Source organism: Pseudochaenichthys georgianus, chromosome 22 (genome assembly GCF_902827115.2).
Source record: "Pseudochaenichthys georgianus chromosome 22, fPseGeo1.2, whole genome shotgun sequence".
Lineage (NCBI taxonomy): Eukaryota > Metazoa > Chordata > Actinopteri > Perciformes > Channichthyidae > Pseudochaenichthys > Pseudochaenichthys georgianus.
The window spans coordinates 30,211,492-30,229,656 of NC_047524.1; the positions used below are offsets into that span (position 1 = coordinate 30,211,492).

The window sequence follows — 18,165 nt, forward strand, 5'->3', positions numbered from 1 at the left end:
CAGGCAGGAAGTGGAACGTTCAGAGCATATATATAATTATATTAGTTTGTGTGTGTGTGTATATATATATATATATATATTAGTGCTGTCAAAATTATCGCGTTAACGGCGGTAATTAATTTTATGAATGAATTGCGTTAAAATATTTAACGCATTTAACGCATGTGCAGAATGGCCCGCCCCATACGTGCCACCAGTGGCAGCGCCAGGGTATGGCTGGGGTAGGCTACACCCATACCAAGAAATGGCTTAGCCCCACCATGAACAATGATGTTAAAGTAAGCAAAATAAAGTCTGCCAACTCGCGCGGAGTAAATTACACAGACAGCAGTTAGTCAGATTGATTTCAGTAGCCACGTCTTCTCAATAGAACATCTTTGATAACGGCGTGGTGTTGTTGCAGGAAGTCCCGACGGAGAATACTCTTGCTGTAGTACAGGGCAGAGCCATATAATAGTAATAATATGGCTCTGGTACAGGGGTGCACATAACTGGTACGCAGGTTATGTACTCTGAAATGCGTACCGTCACTTGTGTCACAAAGCGCATTTGCGTACCGACGTACTTGTGAAGCTTTTCCAGAAGGCGGTTAGATCACCGGACGACAGAGTCGGTCTCCGTGTGCACAGACAGGCTGCTGTTAACGTCGGTCTGTACAACGGAACTGTGCCAAAACTACGCCAACCGGCTGAGGAGGGAGACTCCCCCCTTCACTGGACAACTGCGTTAAAGCAGCTGATCACAACATTCACACTCTGTGGTCACGAAGTACTCCACTAGCCCCCCCCCCCCCCCCCCCTCTGTCGACTTTCCTGAAGTACTCCCCCGTTGATAGAAATCAACACGTAATGAATTAAGACCCCACGGTTTGATGATTGATAGGTGTGTGGGCTGTCTTTCATTTTGACACACAGAAAAATGTTATAATAAACATAGATACTGTATGTTAAATGGATATATCCGCCTTCTTTCATTTATCTTTCCATTCCCACAACAATATACATAAAGAAATGGCATATTTTGGACATAGTTCGAATGGTGATTAATCATGATTAATTAATTTTTAAGTTGTGATTAATCTGATTAAAAATTGTAATCGTTTGACAGCCCTAATATATATATATATATACACACACACAAACTAATTTTGCTGACCCTATCCCTCCGTAGTCTTTCAAGTAGGAGGAGAAATGCCAGCGTTCTCCTCCGGTCTACAGGCACTGTGTAAATTATATATATAAAATATTATTATTTTTACCACTAAAATACAGCAACACATCTTTGATTCATGTCGTTTATAACTGGGATATTACAATGATTATGAACTTTGTCTGTACAAAGTAGCCTGTCCAGGAAATATGTCCAAATCAACAAAAACTGCGAGCCGGCAGGCAAGACGCTCCGCTTCTGAAACACGCCCGGTAGAGTATGACCCCGGAGGAGGCCGGACCAAAACCGCGGCGCTGCCGTAACGCACCGCAGACAGACCCGGTGGAATCTAGGGGTAACGGCCCCTACACACGGCGGCGTGCGTTGCCGCTTGGCAGTGGCCGTGTCTTGAGCTTGGGGAGTCAACGCGACCAACAACCAATCACATGAATCTCTCCTGTCAATTGCATAAAAGGTTTTACATTCACACTTTATATGATGAACATTTATGACATTTATGTCTATGGTGCTATTTTACGCAACATTCCATGCTGGCTACATACTGTCTATGCTTGCTAGCTGTCCATTCAAACAAAGTACACTGGATATAAACTCCTCAATCAGGCGAAAACCTACCAGTTTCCCCCACTGTCTCTGCACCCTCCCTTCATGCCTCGCTCCTCCGGTTTGTATCCCAGTAGGTAAAGAGGGACTGGTCATAAAGCACCGGGTGATTCCCTACCGCCACGATTATTTTCTCCTCCATTTTTTGACATATGGGAAATGAACTGGCTCTCCCAACATACACCCGGTTTGATTGGCTAGCGCTTGTACTGGCAGATTTGCATACGCGGGATATGATTGGCTGACGCCTCCGTCGAAGCGTCAAAAGTAGAACATTGCTCTACTTTTGCAGCGAGCACCGCGAGAAAAGCTACGCTTTGCTCCCACAATGCAGTTCGGCAAGGCGTGACGTCACCCCATTCAAAGTGAATGGGCAGAAGCATTAACGCACGCCGCCGTGTGTAGGGGCCGTAACTTATGGCAACACAAAATAAAACATGGGAGCGGTGGAGATGAGGAGGTGTCGGCGTTCTGGCGATTTACTCGGAAGGCCAGTCCCCAACTCTGGGGACTTCCGGCCGGGGACTGGCAGTATACACCGTGAAGTGGTTTGCCAGTAAACCCAAAGCAGAAGAAGACAAAGTGACGTCAGCGGCTCATTTGCGTAATCTTCCCTCAGGGAACTTATTCCGGTGTGAACGCGATCTGTACTAAGTGCCCTGGGGTACTAAGTGCCCTGGGGTACTAAGTGTCCTGGGGTACTAAGTACGGCAAAGTACTTGGTGTTAACGCGGCTATTAGCCACCAAGTACCAATGATCCCTCGCTCTACGCCTCCTGTACCTGTTCGCTCTGCTATCGCGTGAAGGGTCTGCTAACAAGCGACCAACAGAAGACAAACAGAGGAGTCACATGTTGTTGCAGATCAGTCATGCGCAAATGCAGCGCACTTCTGCGCTGTAACCCCCCTACGAGGCCCTGGATCCAACGCGGTTCCAGGGCCGGTTCGGAGCTAGAGCCTGATAAGCACGGGTGACGTCATGACGCAGCAGCACCAGTCGGTTGTTTAAAGCAGTTAGTAAAGCAGACGTAAAGCAGTAGAAACACTTTCGCAAGCAAAGGAGAAGAAGAAAAACTGAAGCCCTTAAAGTCAAAAGTGTATAATATCTACCTGTAAATAATAATAAAAACCCTTGATTTATAACTTAACATCTCTGCCTCCTCTTGATCTGAGTATATTATAAAGAATAGCCAGTTAATTGAAGCAGTATACAGTTCTGTTTTATATGAGTGTTGAGAGCGGTATCCATACATCTCTTAATGTTGCCCTCAAAGTGAACGAGATTGATGCATTTAACTTCAATTAAAAGAAAAACATCTTCCCGGGGGAGCACGCCCCCGGACCCCCTTAGAGGAGGTGAGGTCCCCCCACAAATAAACAGGTTCATTTGGATAGGATACTAGATAAGTTTGCTCACTCATTATATATTTAAGCAATAGCTCACGACAAGTCAAATCAAGCAATCTGATTGGTTCTTAGCCGTGATATAGCCGTGATATACTGAGCGTATACCACGGCTAAGAACCAATCAGATTGCTTGATTTGACTTGTCCGTTTTATAAAATGATAATATATATGTTTCATTGCGGAGGACCCCCTTTTTTGTGTCTCCCCCACTTCTTAAACCAAAGTTACACACTTGATAATATCTACCTGTAAATAATAATAAAAACCCTTGATTTATAACTTAACATCTCCGTCTCCTATTGATCTGAGTATATTATAAAGAATAGCCAGTTCATTGAAGCATTATAGCCCAGGCCTTTGTCAGATGGTTTATTACGCTGGTTTTTTTCTGCTTCGAATAGTTCTCTATTTTTTCACCATACCTGTGTTTGCAAATTGCATCCCTGATATATGTTAGCCTACTTATTGTATTTGCCCCTTTACATACACTGTCCCTTTGCTGTAACATTATACACTCTCTGGCCACTTTATTAGGTACACCTGTTCAACTGCTTGTTAAAGCAAATATTTAGTCAGCCAATCACGTGGCAGCAACTCAAAGCATTTAGGCATGTAGACATGAGAGGCTTCTCAATTCTTACATTTCCCCTCCTCGACTCCTCGGCTGCTTCTCAGGTCGACTATTTTCAATTCCTCGCTCCTCGCTCCTCTGTCTCACCGGAAGTTGATTTGCATGCGCCATCTTGAGTACCGTCCCATGGCTCTTATTTCTGCCGGAGGAGTGAGGAGTGATCATGGAGGAGCGATAACCGAGGAACCACCAGACCATCCTCCGATGAAATCCTCAGATACTCACCCCGCCCCCTTACTGTGTATCGCTCACTGATTGGACGAGGCAGTGCATGCACTGATCTGATGCTTCTTGACATGAGAGCAGTTTCCCAGCGGAGTGAAGAAAATACATGAACCTCACGGGACGGGAATTGTATTCCTATTGTGCACTCTAATCAATATTAATCAAACTATTGTTCGTTTAAATACATTTTAAGAATGGCGTTTATCTTTTTTGAGAATGACTTCTTATTTTATTTCATGTATTTGGATCTACAACAGATGATACTAATGTTTGTGTCAGTAAATGTGCACTAACAGAGGCGGGGGTGTTTGTGGAAATAACGGGGACAGAGCTGCTGCCAGACGAACAGCTGTGCAGCGTCATCACAAACGGACGTCGCTTCACGTGACGCTCCGGAGGAAAGGATGTCCCATTGCTCTTAAAACTCATTTCCCTGCTTCTCGTGGTTTCCTTGCGTCCCTCCATGCTTCCTTGGTGGGAGGGACTAAACGCAGGGAAACGACGCAAGTGAGGGAAGCAAGGATTTCATTTAATCGACCTGAGAAGCAGCCCTCGACTCCTCGGTCCTCCGGTAGTGACCCGGAAATGAATTTCAGCGCGCCATGTTGAAGGACGTCTCATTTCTCTAAATGCACATCGAGGACCGAGCGTCGAGGAGGCTCTCTGGAGGAGCTCTAACCGAGGAGACACTGATGGGTCCTCCACGGCTCCTTCGTGGATGCATTTCCGGAAACGGTGGAGGCGGCATGCATCCCCTGGATATTATTTTAGAAACTGCTCTCATCGCAACGCGATGTTTACAGAGAGAACAGCTGTGAGGTCTGCAGAAAGCAGAGCAGTGTGTATCACTCAGTATAACAGGCCTACTCTCTTTATTTGCTGTAGTTTAGTAGATATCTACAAACAAAGAGTCGATATTTTTCTAAGACCATTTAGTGCTTCACATAATAAAATACACAACGGCTGAAGCCTGATTATGCTTTAGGAGCTGTATGTGTGTGTGGTACAGTGTGTAGGTGTGTGTTGTACAGTGTGTAGGTGTGTGTTGTACAGTGTGTAGGTGTGAGTGTGGTATAGTGTGTAGGTGTGTGTGTTGTACAGTGTGTAGGTGTGAGTGTGGTACAGTGTGTAGGTGTGTGTGTGTGGTACAGTGTGTAGGTGTGTGTGGTACAGTGTGTAGGTGTGTGTGGTACAGTGTGTAGGTGTGTGTGGTATAGTGTGTAGGTGTGTGTGTTGTACCGTGTCTGTGGTACAGTGTGTAGGTGTGTGTGGTACAGTGTGTAGGTGTGTGTGGTACAGTGTGTAGGTGTGTGTTGTGCAGTGCGTAGATGCGGCGGACAGACAGGTCTCAGTTGGTTTGGTGTCCTCTGCTTACTTGTAATACTTGGAAATACAACTTTTGGCCCGTAATTTAAATTCCCCATTTCAGCGACCAGAGAGGGAGGGAGGGAGGAGGGGGGGGGGGATATATCCAGTCTACGTTAGTATGTGCCTCCTGTCATCATTAATGGACGTCTCTTTAAAATGAGTTCTCATTTCTTTAAACGTCTACTGCTTCCCCTCCTCTCTCCTCAGTCCTCCGCTCGCATCTCCTGCGGGCGGCACCAAGTCTCGAGGAGGGGAGTCGAGGAGGGGACATCTAAGAATTGAGAAGCCTCTCTGGTGAAGTTCAAACGGAGCATCAGAACGGGGAAGAAAGGTGATTCAAGTGACTTTGAACTTGTATGATGATGGCCTGGGAGCACACAGCTCAATTGCACATTTGAGCCACAGTTTATAGCACTTAAGTCCAAATATTTATATATTATAATAACAATAAGCAGTCATTTTTGTTTTTCATTCACTTTGACCTTTTCATATTTTTTACATGTACATTGTTTATTTATTCCTATATTCTTATTGCACTTTTGTGTCTTTTTCTCCTTAAGTATATTGCAAGTTGCATCGTTGGAGGAGCATCTATTATCCATTGTGCATGTCACGTTACAATCAGGATTACAACATCAGGACAAAAGGTAACTAATTCCCTACAGTTACATAAAACAATAGGTAATCAGATTACTGTTACATTTGTAAAAATGGCAGATATCGTGTTAGTAAAAATAAAAAAAGAGCATATAGTGTTTGTTGTAAAGTATCGGATGTTCTCTCTTCTCTGTGAGCTGTTCTGTAGGATAACACTTTAAGTGGGAATCTATACTTCTACTGTCTGAATCTGCTTCATGGGTTTCACTTCCTTTGCTTCATGGGTTCTGTCTTTAATTCAGCAGGTGAACCTGTTCATCAAATAGTGTGTGTGAGCTTTACTGTGTGTTAAACTAAAACGCAGCGTTTTCTGTCAGCTCAGATTTTATTTCTGCTTTTTTAAACTGTAGTGTGCTCACGTGTTTCAGTGTTGGTGTATATAGGCTCCTGCCTGAATCTGCTCAAATCACTTTTGATACTAAATATCTTGTTTTCTTCGGTCACATTATTGGCATGGCATTTGATATTGAGGAAAGTAATCAGGTTACATAACTTTATTACAGGAAGCTAGTAATTGTAACGGAATACATGTACAATGTAAAGTAACCCTCCCCACCCAGGTGCCTTTGGACTCTGAATCTTTTGCACACTAATAAAGGCTGTTTGAAACACTTCGGTTGCCATGGTGCTCTGTCTATAATTAACCCATCACACATTATGCAACAAAGTGCCTTGTTATATAACGGAAATATATTTATAGACTTTTCTGTCATATAATAATTCTGTAATGAATTTTGGAAAATGATTCTGTCAGATTATTTGTGAATAATAAATGTTTGTGAGTTGTATCGCTATAGTTACGTAAAGAGGTGGCCTAGATTTTTCACGGCTACTTTCTAATGTTTGGCACACTTACACATAGAGACATTGGGGGGGGAAATAAAAACAAATGAAAGGAACACAATGAAGTATTCATGTGATGTACTATCCATATCATATTGAGGGGAGTCAACAATATTAATTGCATGTGTGTCAGTAAAAAAGTCACGTCGACATCCTTGCTTTTACTCCAGTTGTAGCTTCACATGTCGTGCAGCAGGGGGCAGCAGAGCTTAAGAGCTGCAGACAGAGGTATAGCATTTGCAAAGTCTGTTTTGTTTTAAAGCATTAAGCATGACGAGTGAAAGATGTTGCATCCTTCAAAAATAAAAAACAAATGATTGCACTGAAAGGACAGACAGATATATTACTTCACTAAAAACAGGATAACATAATAACCATAATTATACAATACTGTGAACAGATCGATTCTGCCATTTCTGCATAACCAATCATTTCCCTTTTGATACTTTAGGTACATTTCACAGACTATACTTCAGTACTATATATTGTCCTGAAATGGTGGATTGTGCAGAATGTGTACTTTTATTTTACGTTTTGAGGTACATTCTGATGCTAATCCTTTTGTACAATTCTGAACTCAGGACTTTTGCTGTAGTGGAGTACTTTAAGACCATAGTATTTGTATTTTAATTTAAGTAAGGGATCTGAGTACTTCGTTCAACACTGGCTAATTGTCCTATGTTTCCATTCAAATGTCCACTTCAGACTGCCTGAACCTGCCTTTGTTTTCCACTGAATGTTTACCAGAGGGCTCCGCAGGACAGAGCCAGCTCCCCGGGGGGCTCCCTGGGGGGCTCCCTGTTTTAAACATCTGAGGCCCTGCGGACAGATGACAGGAAAACAGGCTTACATCTGTCATCTGTCAGAAAGAGTAATCTGATCGTGGCTTGAGAAAGGCCAGCGGAAAATGTCCCCATGTAGAGGTCAGGCCTCATGGCGCGGTCAGGCCTCATGGCGCGGTCAGGCCTCATGGCGCGGTCCATCGCTTATCGACAACACTAAGGACTTAAGGCTAGTTTTTTTAGGGGGCCTAGATTGAGCCTACAGGGTTGGAAATCTGAAGATCAGGGGGAGAATTGTGTGGTTCTCCCTAAAGAGGGCCATGTCATAGTTATTCATCTAGGCAACGTACAACATATTTGCTAATTTATCATTGTTGTAGGCCGACCCAGAAGTGAACCTCGCACGGACCCCATCTACAAAAAGCAGACCTTTGGCAAACAAACAGTAATGATGCTTAAGGCCCTGACACACCAACCCGATTTTGGGAGTCAGAGGCCGTCAGAGGCTGTCGGGCATTCGCGGCGCCGTAGTCAGGTTGGTGTGTCCCGCACCGTCGACCGTGACACGCCTTATTTGGACTGCCAGACCCGATGCATGGCCGATTCAACATGTTGAATCGGCCATGCATCGGGTCTGGCAGTCGGACCAAATAATCACTCTGATTGGCTGTTCAGCTAGCAAATCAGTGCATGAGAAGCGAAGCGGAAGTGAGGGACGTAAACAAACGATTTAAGAAGGCACACACAGACTGCTATTCATTTTCATCTCATCATGGCGATCTGGAATGATGCAAACGAAGACCTGCTCATCACCTTGATCCAGGAGAGGCCAGCTCTGTATGATATTACGGAGAAAAGATACTCTTCTTCTTCTCTGTCTTCCGGTTGTTGCCTCTTTTGAATGACGAATACACACTACCGCCGCCTGCTGGTAAGGAGAGTTATTGCCACTCACGCACTGAAGTCGGTGCGGTGTGTTCCCGTGCGACACATGGCCAAAACGCAGGAGACCACGGCCAGGCAACAGCCGACTTCAGCGTCGGCTAGTCCTCTGGTGACTGCTTGGTGTGTCAGGGCCTTTACACGTAAGCTAATGCTAGGCTAGTAAGGAACTACATGACAGTCGCATGATTGCACATCAACACCGCGAAGCTAAAGGGGGCTAATCTTGGGCATGATGATGTTTAGTAGTCTCATTTAGCCACTTGTTAGCAACCTGCTTTTTTAAGACACACAAGCTTCAGACATTCACCAGTGGGGTTCTCACTGACGTATTTGATGTCTTAGAACACAACTTGAACATCTTGCTCGTGTTAACTACAGACCTATTTCGTGCATCATGCCAAAAACCTAATATATGAGACGTGGTCCCCCGGAAGTGCTCAAATGCTAACTTATTTAGGACTCTATAAGCATGCTTTTATTATGCAATTGTGTCTGCCCGGGTCGGGATCGGTCTATCACAGTAAAAGCCCCGGACACATCCACAGCATCATCGCCTCCCACAGAGCACTTTGTTTAAAAAGACAACACTTAGGCGTTTTCCCCAGCTAGAGGAACTACTGGGGAAAGCGTTTACTTTGAAAACTATAACCAGCAGAAGAATAATGCACATGGTGTCAAATAAATCAAAAAGCATTATTTCAGTCGTATCATCAAAATGGCTGAAATTATCATTACTGCTAAGTAAGCTGTTTTACTCTGCAGTTATAACGCTGGGATTGGGTTTCTTAGCCTTTTTTGTTTTGGACAGTAGCATTAGCCATGCTGCTAGCAGGGGCTATGTTGCTAATGATATTTGCAGGTAGATTGATCTTTTTGCACGTATGCAAACCAACGGAGAGAAAAATAAGGAAAGCACTTCTTTTTGTGTGTTGTGTCGCTCGAAGGAACACAGACAGAAAACACCAAATGGAAACGCTGAAGGGAAGTCAATTAATTAACGGAAGTTTTAAATGTATTAAGTATATTATACAACAAAAATGACATTCTGTATTTAAATGCGTCTACTACATGAACTGGTTCATTGATATAAGATATCATCTCAAAATGTTGTCTGTCCAAGGAATCTGGCTTTTAACTAACTGAAACTCACCCAAAACTGTTTTAGCGGTTTATATTCCAAAGCAATTTACATGCACACATGGAGTTCCGTGGCACTGGTTTAAACCAGTCCAAACTTCACTACAAGCATCAACATTTCATGTACCGGGAGCATCAGATCAAAACATCCAAGATTGATGTGACATGGAGGAATAAATAATGTGAAATGTTCTCTGAGACCTTGAGGATATGGAAATGCGGGCTCACCTTGCGGCTGGCTTTTCTTCCTGAAGTCATCAAGGCACTGAAGGCTCGCTGGGCTGTCTAGTGCCAACTTGTTGTTGAGGTACCAGAACAAAAAGGTCATGAGGATGATGAAGAGACCGATGGCTGTCAGAAAGCCCAGCACCTCTGGAGAGACTGAGACACAGAAGCTCCAGTTAGACATACTGCTTTAAAACATCAGCACACCACTGACAAAGCATGCTGCCAGTGGTCACTTTTCTCTTCATTTGTAAAAGGAAAAGTAAGCAAATATAGAAACCATAAAAATAACAGTTGGCAGAAACAATACTGATGCTGAAAATGCATTGAAATAACTTCACATTAGTGTTAGAATTCATGAATGAATGACAACAGCCTGAAGGTCAGGGGGAGAATTGTGCAAATCAGCCAAGTAGTTGTTTAAATATCATCCATATATGTAATCATGCTAATTAAATGCTAATGAAAGCAACTTGTGCTAACTATGCCAATTGCCCAACATATGTACGCAAGCATTCCGCAGTTTTTAAATGCTGGGAAAGCATACAATACATTTGAAAATGTTAAATATAAAATCACTGATACGGTTTGTTAACAATTGTTTTCAGTTTGAATTTACAGGAACAATACACCCATTCACTATTTAAGATGGCAACAGGGACATAAGACAATAATATAAGATCTCTTTTCACACAATCTCTAAATAAATGCAAACAGTATTGTTTTTTCAACACTTGAGATTACACTTGAGGTTACTAGTATTAGACAAATATGTTTAGCAATAAAGCAAACATGACCCTGTCTGTACAGCAGGAAATAGAGCACCAAGGCCAGTCAAACCAGCCTGCTTATTCATGTGAATGACTGTTCATTATAAAAGTTAAATAAATATGGTTGGTTCCTTTTGAAAGACAGCATAAAACAGGTTTACAGTATTTTTGAATGGTTTTAATCTTAATCTTAACACCTTGAAAAACGTAACTTTCTACAAATATAAGTAAGATGGATAAGACTACTACTTGTACAATGCATGGGCAATACTGTATGTCATTATGGTAATGCTAATAAAGCTATTTGAATTTGACAGCAACAGAGAGAGTGTCACTGAAGTAGAGGCACAACCGGTGTGTTGCCATAGCAATAGGTTCAGGTGCAGCGTGACTCCAGACTCTAGACACAGGCTGCTCAGAACTCATTAAGGAAAACAGCCACTGCCACACATGAGTAGAGATGCTTTGGTTTGGTAACACATGATCAGATGAGCAGACAGACCCTGGCACTGAACACAATCTGAAGGAGTTTATTTTTTACATTTGACCTTCAAACATCGTCATTGAAGTGCTACATTATGTCAACATCAGGTTGAGGAGACTTCCTGTATTATCAGAAAGTGATGTTGGCCTAGATCAGGGGTAGCCAATGCGAGTCGCCCGCGGGGCATGTTCTAAAAGAAAGAATGCTAACTAGGTAACATAAGATAAGAATAAACAAGTTTAAATGATTTGTTATTGGTTGTGATCATATTCTAAATATGTTTGGATTATTGAAAAGTATACAGCTCTCTTTCATCGGAGTGTTTAGAGCTGTATCCATACATTCATTTTGTGCTCAAAGTGCACCAGATTGAGGCATTTAACTTCAACATTTTAAAACAAATCTTCCCGGGGGAGCATGCCCCCGCACCCCCCTAGAGAAGGTGAGGTCCACCCCCAAATAAAGCAGTTTAAATTATTAAATGGCATACATGTTCTTTTAGTAAACACTGAGAACGGGTCCCACAGACCCAAACAGCACACAAAGGTTAAAGATAAGCATATAATAATGTTAAAATGTGCTAAATATATACACTGCAAAAAACAAAAGAGGATTAAAAGTAGCTCACGACTTGTTTTATTTTTTGAAAGTAGCTCTCATCCTAAAAAAGCAGCCTGCCGGGTGTTATGTTCCCCATAATGCACATTATCCCTTACGTATCCCCTTCTCTCTGCAGATGGACCCTTCTGACATCAAGGCCGTCTAAAGAGGTAAACACCTTTGTTGTAAAACATTGATATCTTTTTTATGTTATACTTTAAAACCACAGTATATTTTCAAAATGTAAATACTGAACCACAATAATTAAGTAGATTTTCGCTCTACACACAAGTGCAGCATTAATCAACCTTCAATTCCAGACATGAAATGTCAACTCCTGCAGGGAGCTCTGGAAATTAATTTGACATTTTATACTGGCACAATGTCGTGTTACAATCAGGGACAGTTGGAGGAGAAGTGGGTCACCGACTGTTCACAAGCTGTCACACGGAGAAAGAGCTCCATGACACAAAAATGTCACTTCGGGGAAATTCCTACAACATCCAAGTATAATGAGATTTGGCTGAGGCAAATAAGGTAAACATTGAGAATAGAATAGTTAGCAATGCTAACAGCTGTCATGTAAGAATTTACACAGACTGGAAGATGATAATTTATTATTCAACAATTAGGGACCTTAACGCATCATTTCTATACCTTAATAAAGCAGAACATGTCTATAATGAAGGGAGGGAAGTGACCTCATAAGACATCACTTAAGACTATAAGGCAATAATCATTCTGTGCAGTGGCTTATCAGAGCCCTAAAGAGTGGTTCAGGAATGAGTCCTGAAACCCGGAAAAGGGTTAGCATTTTTCCCCTTCTGGTTCCCTTGCCTCAAGTCAATCTTTTTGGGCAACCAGTGCCTTCATATAATAATAATAATAATAGATTTAAATTGTTAGCGCTTTTACAGGTGCTCAAAGACGCTTTACAGATATAGTGAAGAGAAAAGAAAAGAAAGGAACAACAAATAAATATATTGTTAAAGTTAAAGTAAAAATAATACAAAAACAATCACACATTAAAAGCCAGATTGAAGAGGTGAGTTTTTGTGAGTTCTTTGAAGGTGGTGAGGTCAGTGCAGTCTCTGATGGGTTGTGGGAGTGAGTTCCAGAGGGAGGGGGCAGCGACGGAGAAGGCTCTGTCCCCCCAGGTCCGGTGATTGATGCGGGTGGGGATGGATAGGTTGGCTTCTGATGAGCGGAGGCAGTGAGATCTGAGGGACTTCATATTTAAAAATACTAAAAATAACATTTCAGGTAAGTCAAGAGTCAATAATCTTAGTCATTACTCACTACTTTAGTCACCAAAGGTGGAATCTATGGACATAAGCAGCAATAACAACTTAGTTTGGAGTTTAGCTACGTTTTTCTCTCGTGTTAGCTAGCTGGTCAGACTCAAAACTGTTGATGAAATGATACCACCAGCACCAGAAGAGCTGCAACCCCTCCTTCAAGCAGTGAACACTCTGGTCATCTCCACAGCTGAGTGTGAACGTGGGTTTAGTCAGATGAACATTTTAGCCACAACTAGAAGCTCCCGAGAGGTAAAAAGCATGTCAGCCTTGCTTTTCATCAAGTGTGTTGGCCCTCCACTGAACAAGTTCAGACCTGAGGTATCAAGACTTGGCTTCAAAGCCATTGCTTAGCTAACAATCCGAAAGCAAGAGCCAGAAAAATTGAGACCAAAAAGCATGATTATGAACATCTTTGGAAACTTCTATGAGATGGGGGAGAGTGGAGTAGGCAGCCATTGACAACATTGGTCCTATTTTGTATTATCTGTATAATCTTTTAATATATTTTCATATTTTGTAAACAATTTCAATTTTCACTTAATGCCCTGTTAAAAAAAGTAACATTGGGAATGTTAACATAAAATATTTGTATTTGAACTGCAATAAAATGATGACGGATCCATTTTTTTCAAAAATGTTCATGAAGAATTTACATAATGATTTAATTAATTACGATACAAATGTAACCCTTTAGATACCAGTTTTGATCGTATACCAGTAACTGCTTTTTTGGAAAAAATACACTAATTCAATATTCTAAAAACTATTTGGACTTTATTATTAGTATAATCAATTGATCCATCTGAATAATAAATGATGGACTGTTAACCGACAAGATTTGTACCATATACTTCCATTATAACCAAATGTGTGTATCCCCTCCCCCCCTTTAAATTAAAGTGAAAAAAAGATTTTGCACTAATTGTCCTCTGCATTTGACCCTACATGTTAGTGGTGCCATGGCAGCCCGGGGACCGACTCTAATTCTGAGGTGCCTTGGTCAAGAGCAATGAAAGGAGCTCTGAACATCCATAACATGCATGTTGTTTTAGGAGTATAATAATTACCTTTATGCTGGTTGGTCTCCCACCCTCGGCGGGTTATCAGCACACATTATGTCCCCATATGATAAAATCCACCATCCCCCCTGATTTTTTTTTACAACTTGAGTACTGGGTGTAGTGGTGCAGCAGGTCTGTGAGGTAGGGGGGGCCTGATTGTTGAGGGCTTTGTGAGTAATCAGGAGGACTTTGAAGTCGATTCTTTGACGGACGGGGAGCCAGTGGAGGTTCTGGAGGACGGGAGTGATGTGGTCTCGGGAGCAGGTGTGGGTGAGGAGGCGGGCAGCAGAGTTCTGGATATGTTGGAGTTTATTGAGGATATGTAGAGACAGATTGGAACCCAGGGCTTTACCAGTTGAGCTGTACGGAGGGCCAAACTCAACGGTTTCCTAAACTTCATTTTGGTTTTATGCCTGAAATAAGTTCTGTGATTAACATAAGTCTAAGAGATGTTCACGTTTTGTTCTAGGACATAACATACTTCAGTAAATACCCACTGGTGAATGTCTGAAGCTTCTATGTGTCATAAAACCGGAGGTTGAATACAAGTGGTTAAATGACACTGCTAAACGTAAACACGCCACACATTAGCTGCCAAATGTAGCTCCGTTTTGGAACCCTTGGGATGCTAATTTACGGATCGGTCTACAACATGTCGTTATCACTGCACCACTCTATGAAGCCATTTCTGTTGGTAGAGGTTGAGTGTGTCTTTGCAAAAGAAAAACACATTATGTTGACTTATTGGGGTCGGACAGAGGCAAGTGTAATGTGTGGTGCATTATGGGATAAAACAGCGCATCCATAGATTCTCTGCAGAAGAGGTCACAGTGTAGCAAGCAGGCAGCACCAATGCTTTTATTCATGAACACTGCATACTATCAAACACTGCATAGAAACTTCGCACACAAAGTGTGTGCACTCCTCTGTATTCTCTCCATACGATGGTGGGAGGAATTTGGATTCTTCGTTGCAGTGAAAAGGAAAGGGATGTACAGTAACACTCTACTTGTGCCATCTCAACTGCAAGCCCTTGCGAATGACAAAACTTAGAATACATATTTTAGAATGAACATAGTACTTGTTCAACAACTTAGAATTTCTTTCCTTAAAAGGGGAACTCTTGTGCAATTTGAAAATGCCACTTCCATAACTGTCCAAAAATCTAAGAAACAAAGGCGACGGGGGATATGGGGATTTAGTAAGACATGTATAAGTGTCATCCCTGTGCGATCAAAACGTACTGTTCTTGTATGATACATAAAAGAACATTATACCTTGAAAATCAATAGCGGGTACATTTGACCCGTTGGCGGTTTTAGGTATACAACGACCTCTGGCGGCTCTAGTGTTAAGGTTAATGCTACATAACCTGCTGTGCTCTTTTTCCCAGGCTATTGGTCAACTTGTATGTGTTTATGTAATGACATGGTCTGTTAAAGATGCCTGGTCTTTAATGAGTGTGAAATATTGTAAGTATCCCATAATGTTTGGTCACATGGTGAGGTGGGAGCAGGAGGCGTTATCCCAGAGGAAATCCAGTCTGCTCACACAGTACCAGCTTCTCACTGTTGACTGAATTATTCACAGCACAGATGAAGCAGGATCCTGCTCTGGTTCCCTAACTGGCTACAACAGGGAGAGGAATATTCAATCACAGAGATCTACACACAGTGCGTCTCTTTACTTTCAGTTTTCTGATTTAGATTTTTTACTCAATAAACAATCTGTATCAGGCTTCTTTCCTCACTTCATCTACCACATGTAACAATATGCCAACACTGTATTTAAAATGCATTATTCCTTCTTTTCCTTTTCATGAAACAAAAACTCTGTTGCTCCCCTTGCCCTCATTAGGCATTGGCAATCCAGGGCACCAGCCAAAGCAGTGATATGACATTACATTATTATAACAAATGATATTTAGAATAATGTTACTATCTGTAATGTTCTTATGTTGTATTTTCAATGTAATTCCAGATCAATACTGGGTAGCTAACTTATAGCTTGCTAGCTAACTTAAAGTAAGCTAGTTTGCTTATTATAACAAATTACATTCAGAACAAAGTAACTATCTGTAAATGTTTTGTGTTGGTTTTTTCAGCATTGGTCTATGATACTTACTAGCTAGCAACTGACTTAAATAGCTAACGTAAGCTAGGTTGCTGTTGCTGTAAGCTAGGTTGCTGTGAGTGCCTTGCATTGCTGTTGGCTAGCAGAAAGCAATCCTAAATCTGAAGTTATATACCTTAGCTTTGCGCCATTTCATTATTGTTTGTTAAAATCCTCATGGTTTGCAAAAGTAGATGTTAATATCCAACCCAGTCTCACGGCATTTCGTGTTCACCAACACGATTTTTAATCTATTGATTCGTGTTCACCAACACGATTTTCCCCTTTTTTTCGTGTTGCACAGCACGGTTTTAAAAGCAATGTATGCACGTCTTTTTCTCCAGTCGGGTCGTGGAAGACCGGAAGCTGTGTGGTTCATAAAAACATGTTTTTACTCAATATCAAGCCACAATAATTGCTTTTATTTTAAATCGTATAATTTCGGACTTTGTTGCTGTCTGTGAGGAAAATAAATGGGGCTCAGAGCCTCAGAATACTGAAATCTGTATTTTTAAATATTTGTTTCCTTCTAATTTGTTATTCTTTTCAAAATAACACACTGTTATTTACTCACCAATAACACACAATTATCCTTGCTTTTATTTATTGGTTTAATTCCATAATCTCGGGAACTGCATTTAAAAATAAAAATAACCGGAAACAGACGTAGGCCTATAAGGGACATTTCGAGCATCAAGTTGCGATTGTCAGCATTTCTGAGTTTAGGATGGCCGAAGACACTACACTACCCATAATCCCCAGCTATCGTTTAGGACTACAGTCCCAGAGCGTCAAACAGCTGTGTGAAATGGAACGAAACCACGCCAGACTATCCAAAACTGGAATCGAACGCCCCCCCAGAACTACACATGCTGGCTATTGTGTTTCGCAAAATGTTCTATGGGACGTCTCTACTGAACGTTTTCGTTTTTCCCACAATTAGAAGTTGCCAGTATTAAACACATTGGTGTTATCAAATGTAAAACATATAATTAATAAATGGGTGAAAATCGCTTGTGTCCATAATGCGCAGCATTAATATATACCCACATGACAGCTCATTGATACTTTGTAATTCTACTCCACTACAATTCAGAGGTTAACCTGGTATTTTTACTCCACTGCATTTATTTGAGTTACTTTGCAGATTCTGATTAATTATGTGAAATATAAACAACCCTTAAATCAGACTTTAGTTACACCTGAGTGAAATTCAGGGAAGGTGATTGTCAAGTGCCAACAATCAGGAGAGATATTTGATAGTTGGTGCTTGAGAAGACTAAACATGTATCTGCAATTGACATGAATGGAAACAAGTAATAAAGTATATTCATTACTCGTTATTCTCTACTAATAGTTCATTAAAGACTGTATATTATGGCTATTTTGCACATCCCTTTCAAGATTTTCAAAGGTTTATTGACATATCATACACAACTATGGTGTAGTTATGCAATGAATGAAAAACTTGGGTCACAGGTTCCTCAACAGTGCATTACAAGATATCTATCAATATGTGTGTACCTCCACCATTAAACTGTCATATTCTGCACATTTCTTATTCTATCTACATACATAAGAGTATAATCCATATGTATAATATCAGTTAAAATAAGTGCTTCAACATAGATAACATTGCAGGAAAGCAATATATTAGATGTTAAGTACTTTGTCAGGCTTAATATTTATCTGTAGATAGATACCCCCAACGTTTTTTTCTTATTTAAAAGAAGACCTTAATCTGTTTAAATAAAGGTTAATTCGTTTTTCTGTTTTACACCTCCTCCTATTAATATCTTTGTTCATCCTGCACTAAACTGTTTTATTGTAGAGATCACTTATAG

General features: G+C 41.3%; 1 protein-coding gene across 2 annotated transcripts in view; it reads right to left on the reverse strand.

Moving 5' to 3' along the window:
* The window catches only part of LOC117467390 (synaptotagmin-14-like), a 104,493-nt gene that overhangs the window by 44,024 nt on the left and 42,304 nt on the right, over positions 1 to 18,165 (reverse strand). For both annotated transcript variants that reach the window (XM_034110986.2, XM_034110984.2), the window contains exon 3: positions 9,997 to 10,149. In XM_034110986.2, coding sequence (XP_033966877.2) covers positions 9,997 to 10,149 — 153 coding nt within the window. The remainder of the gene's footprint in view (positions 1 to 9,996; positions 10,150 to 18,165) is intronic.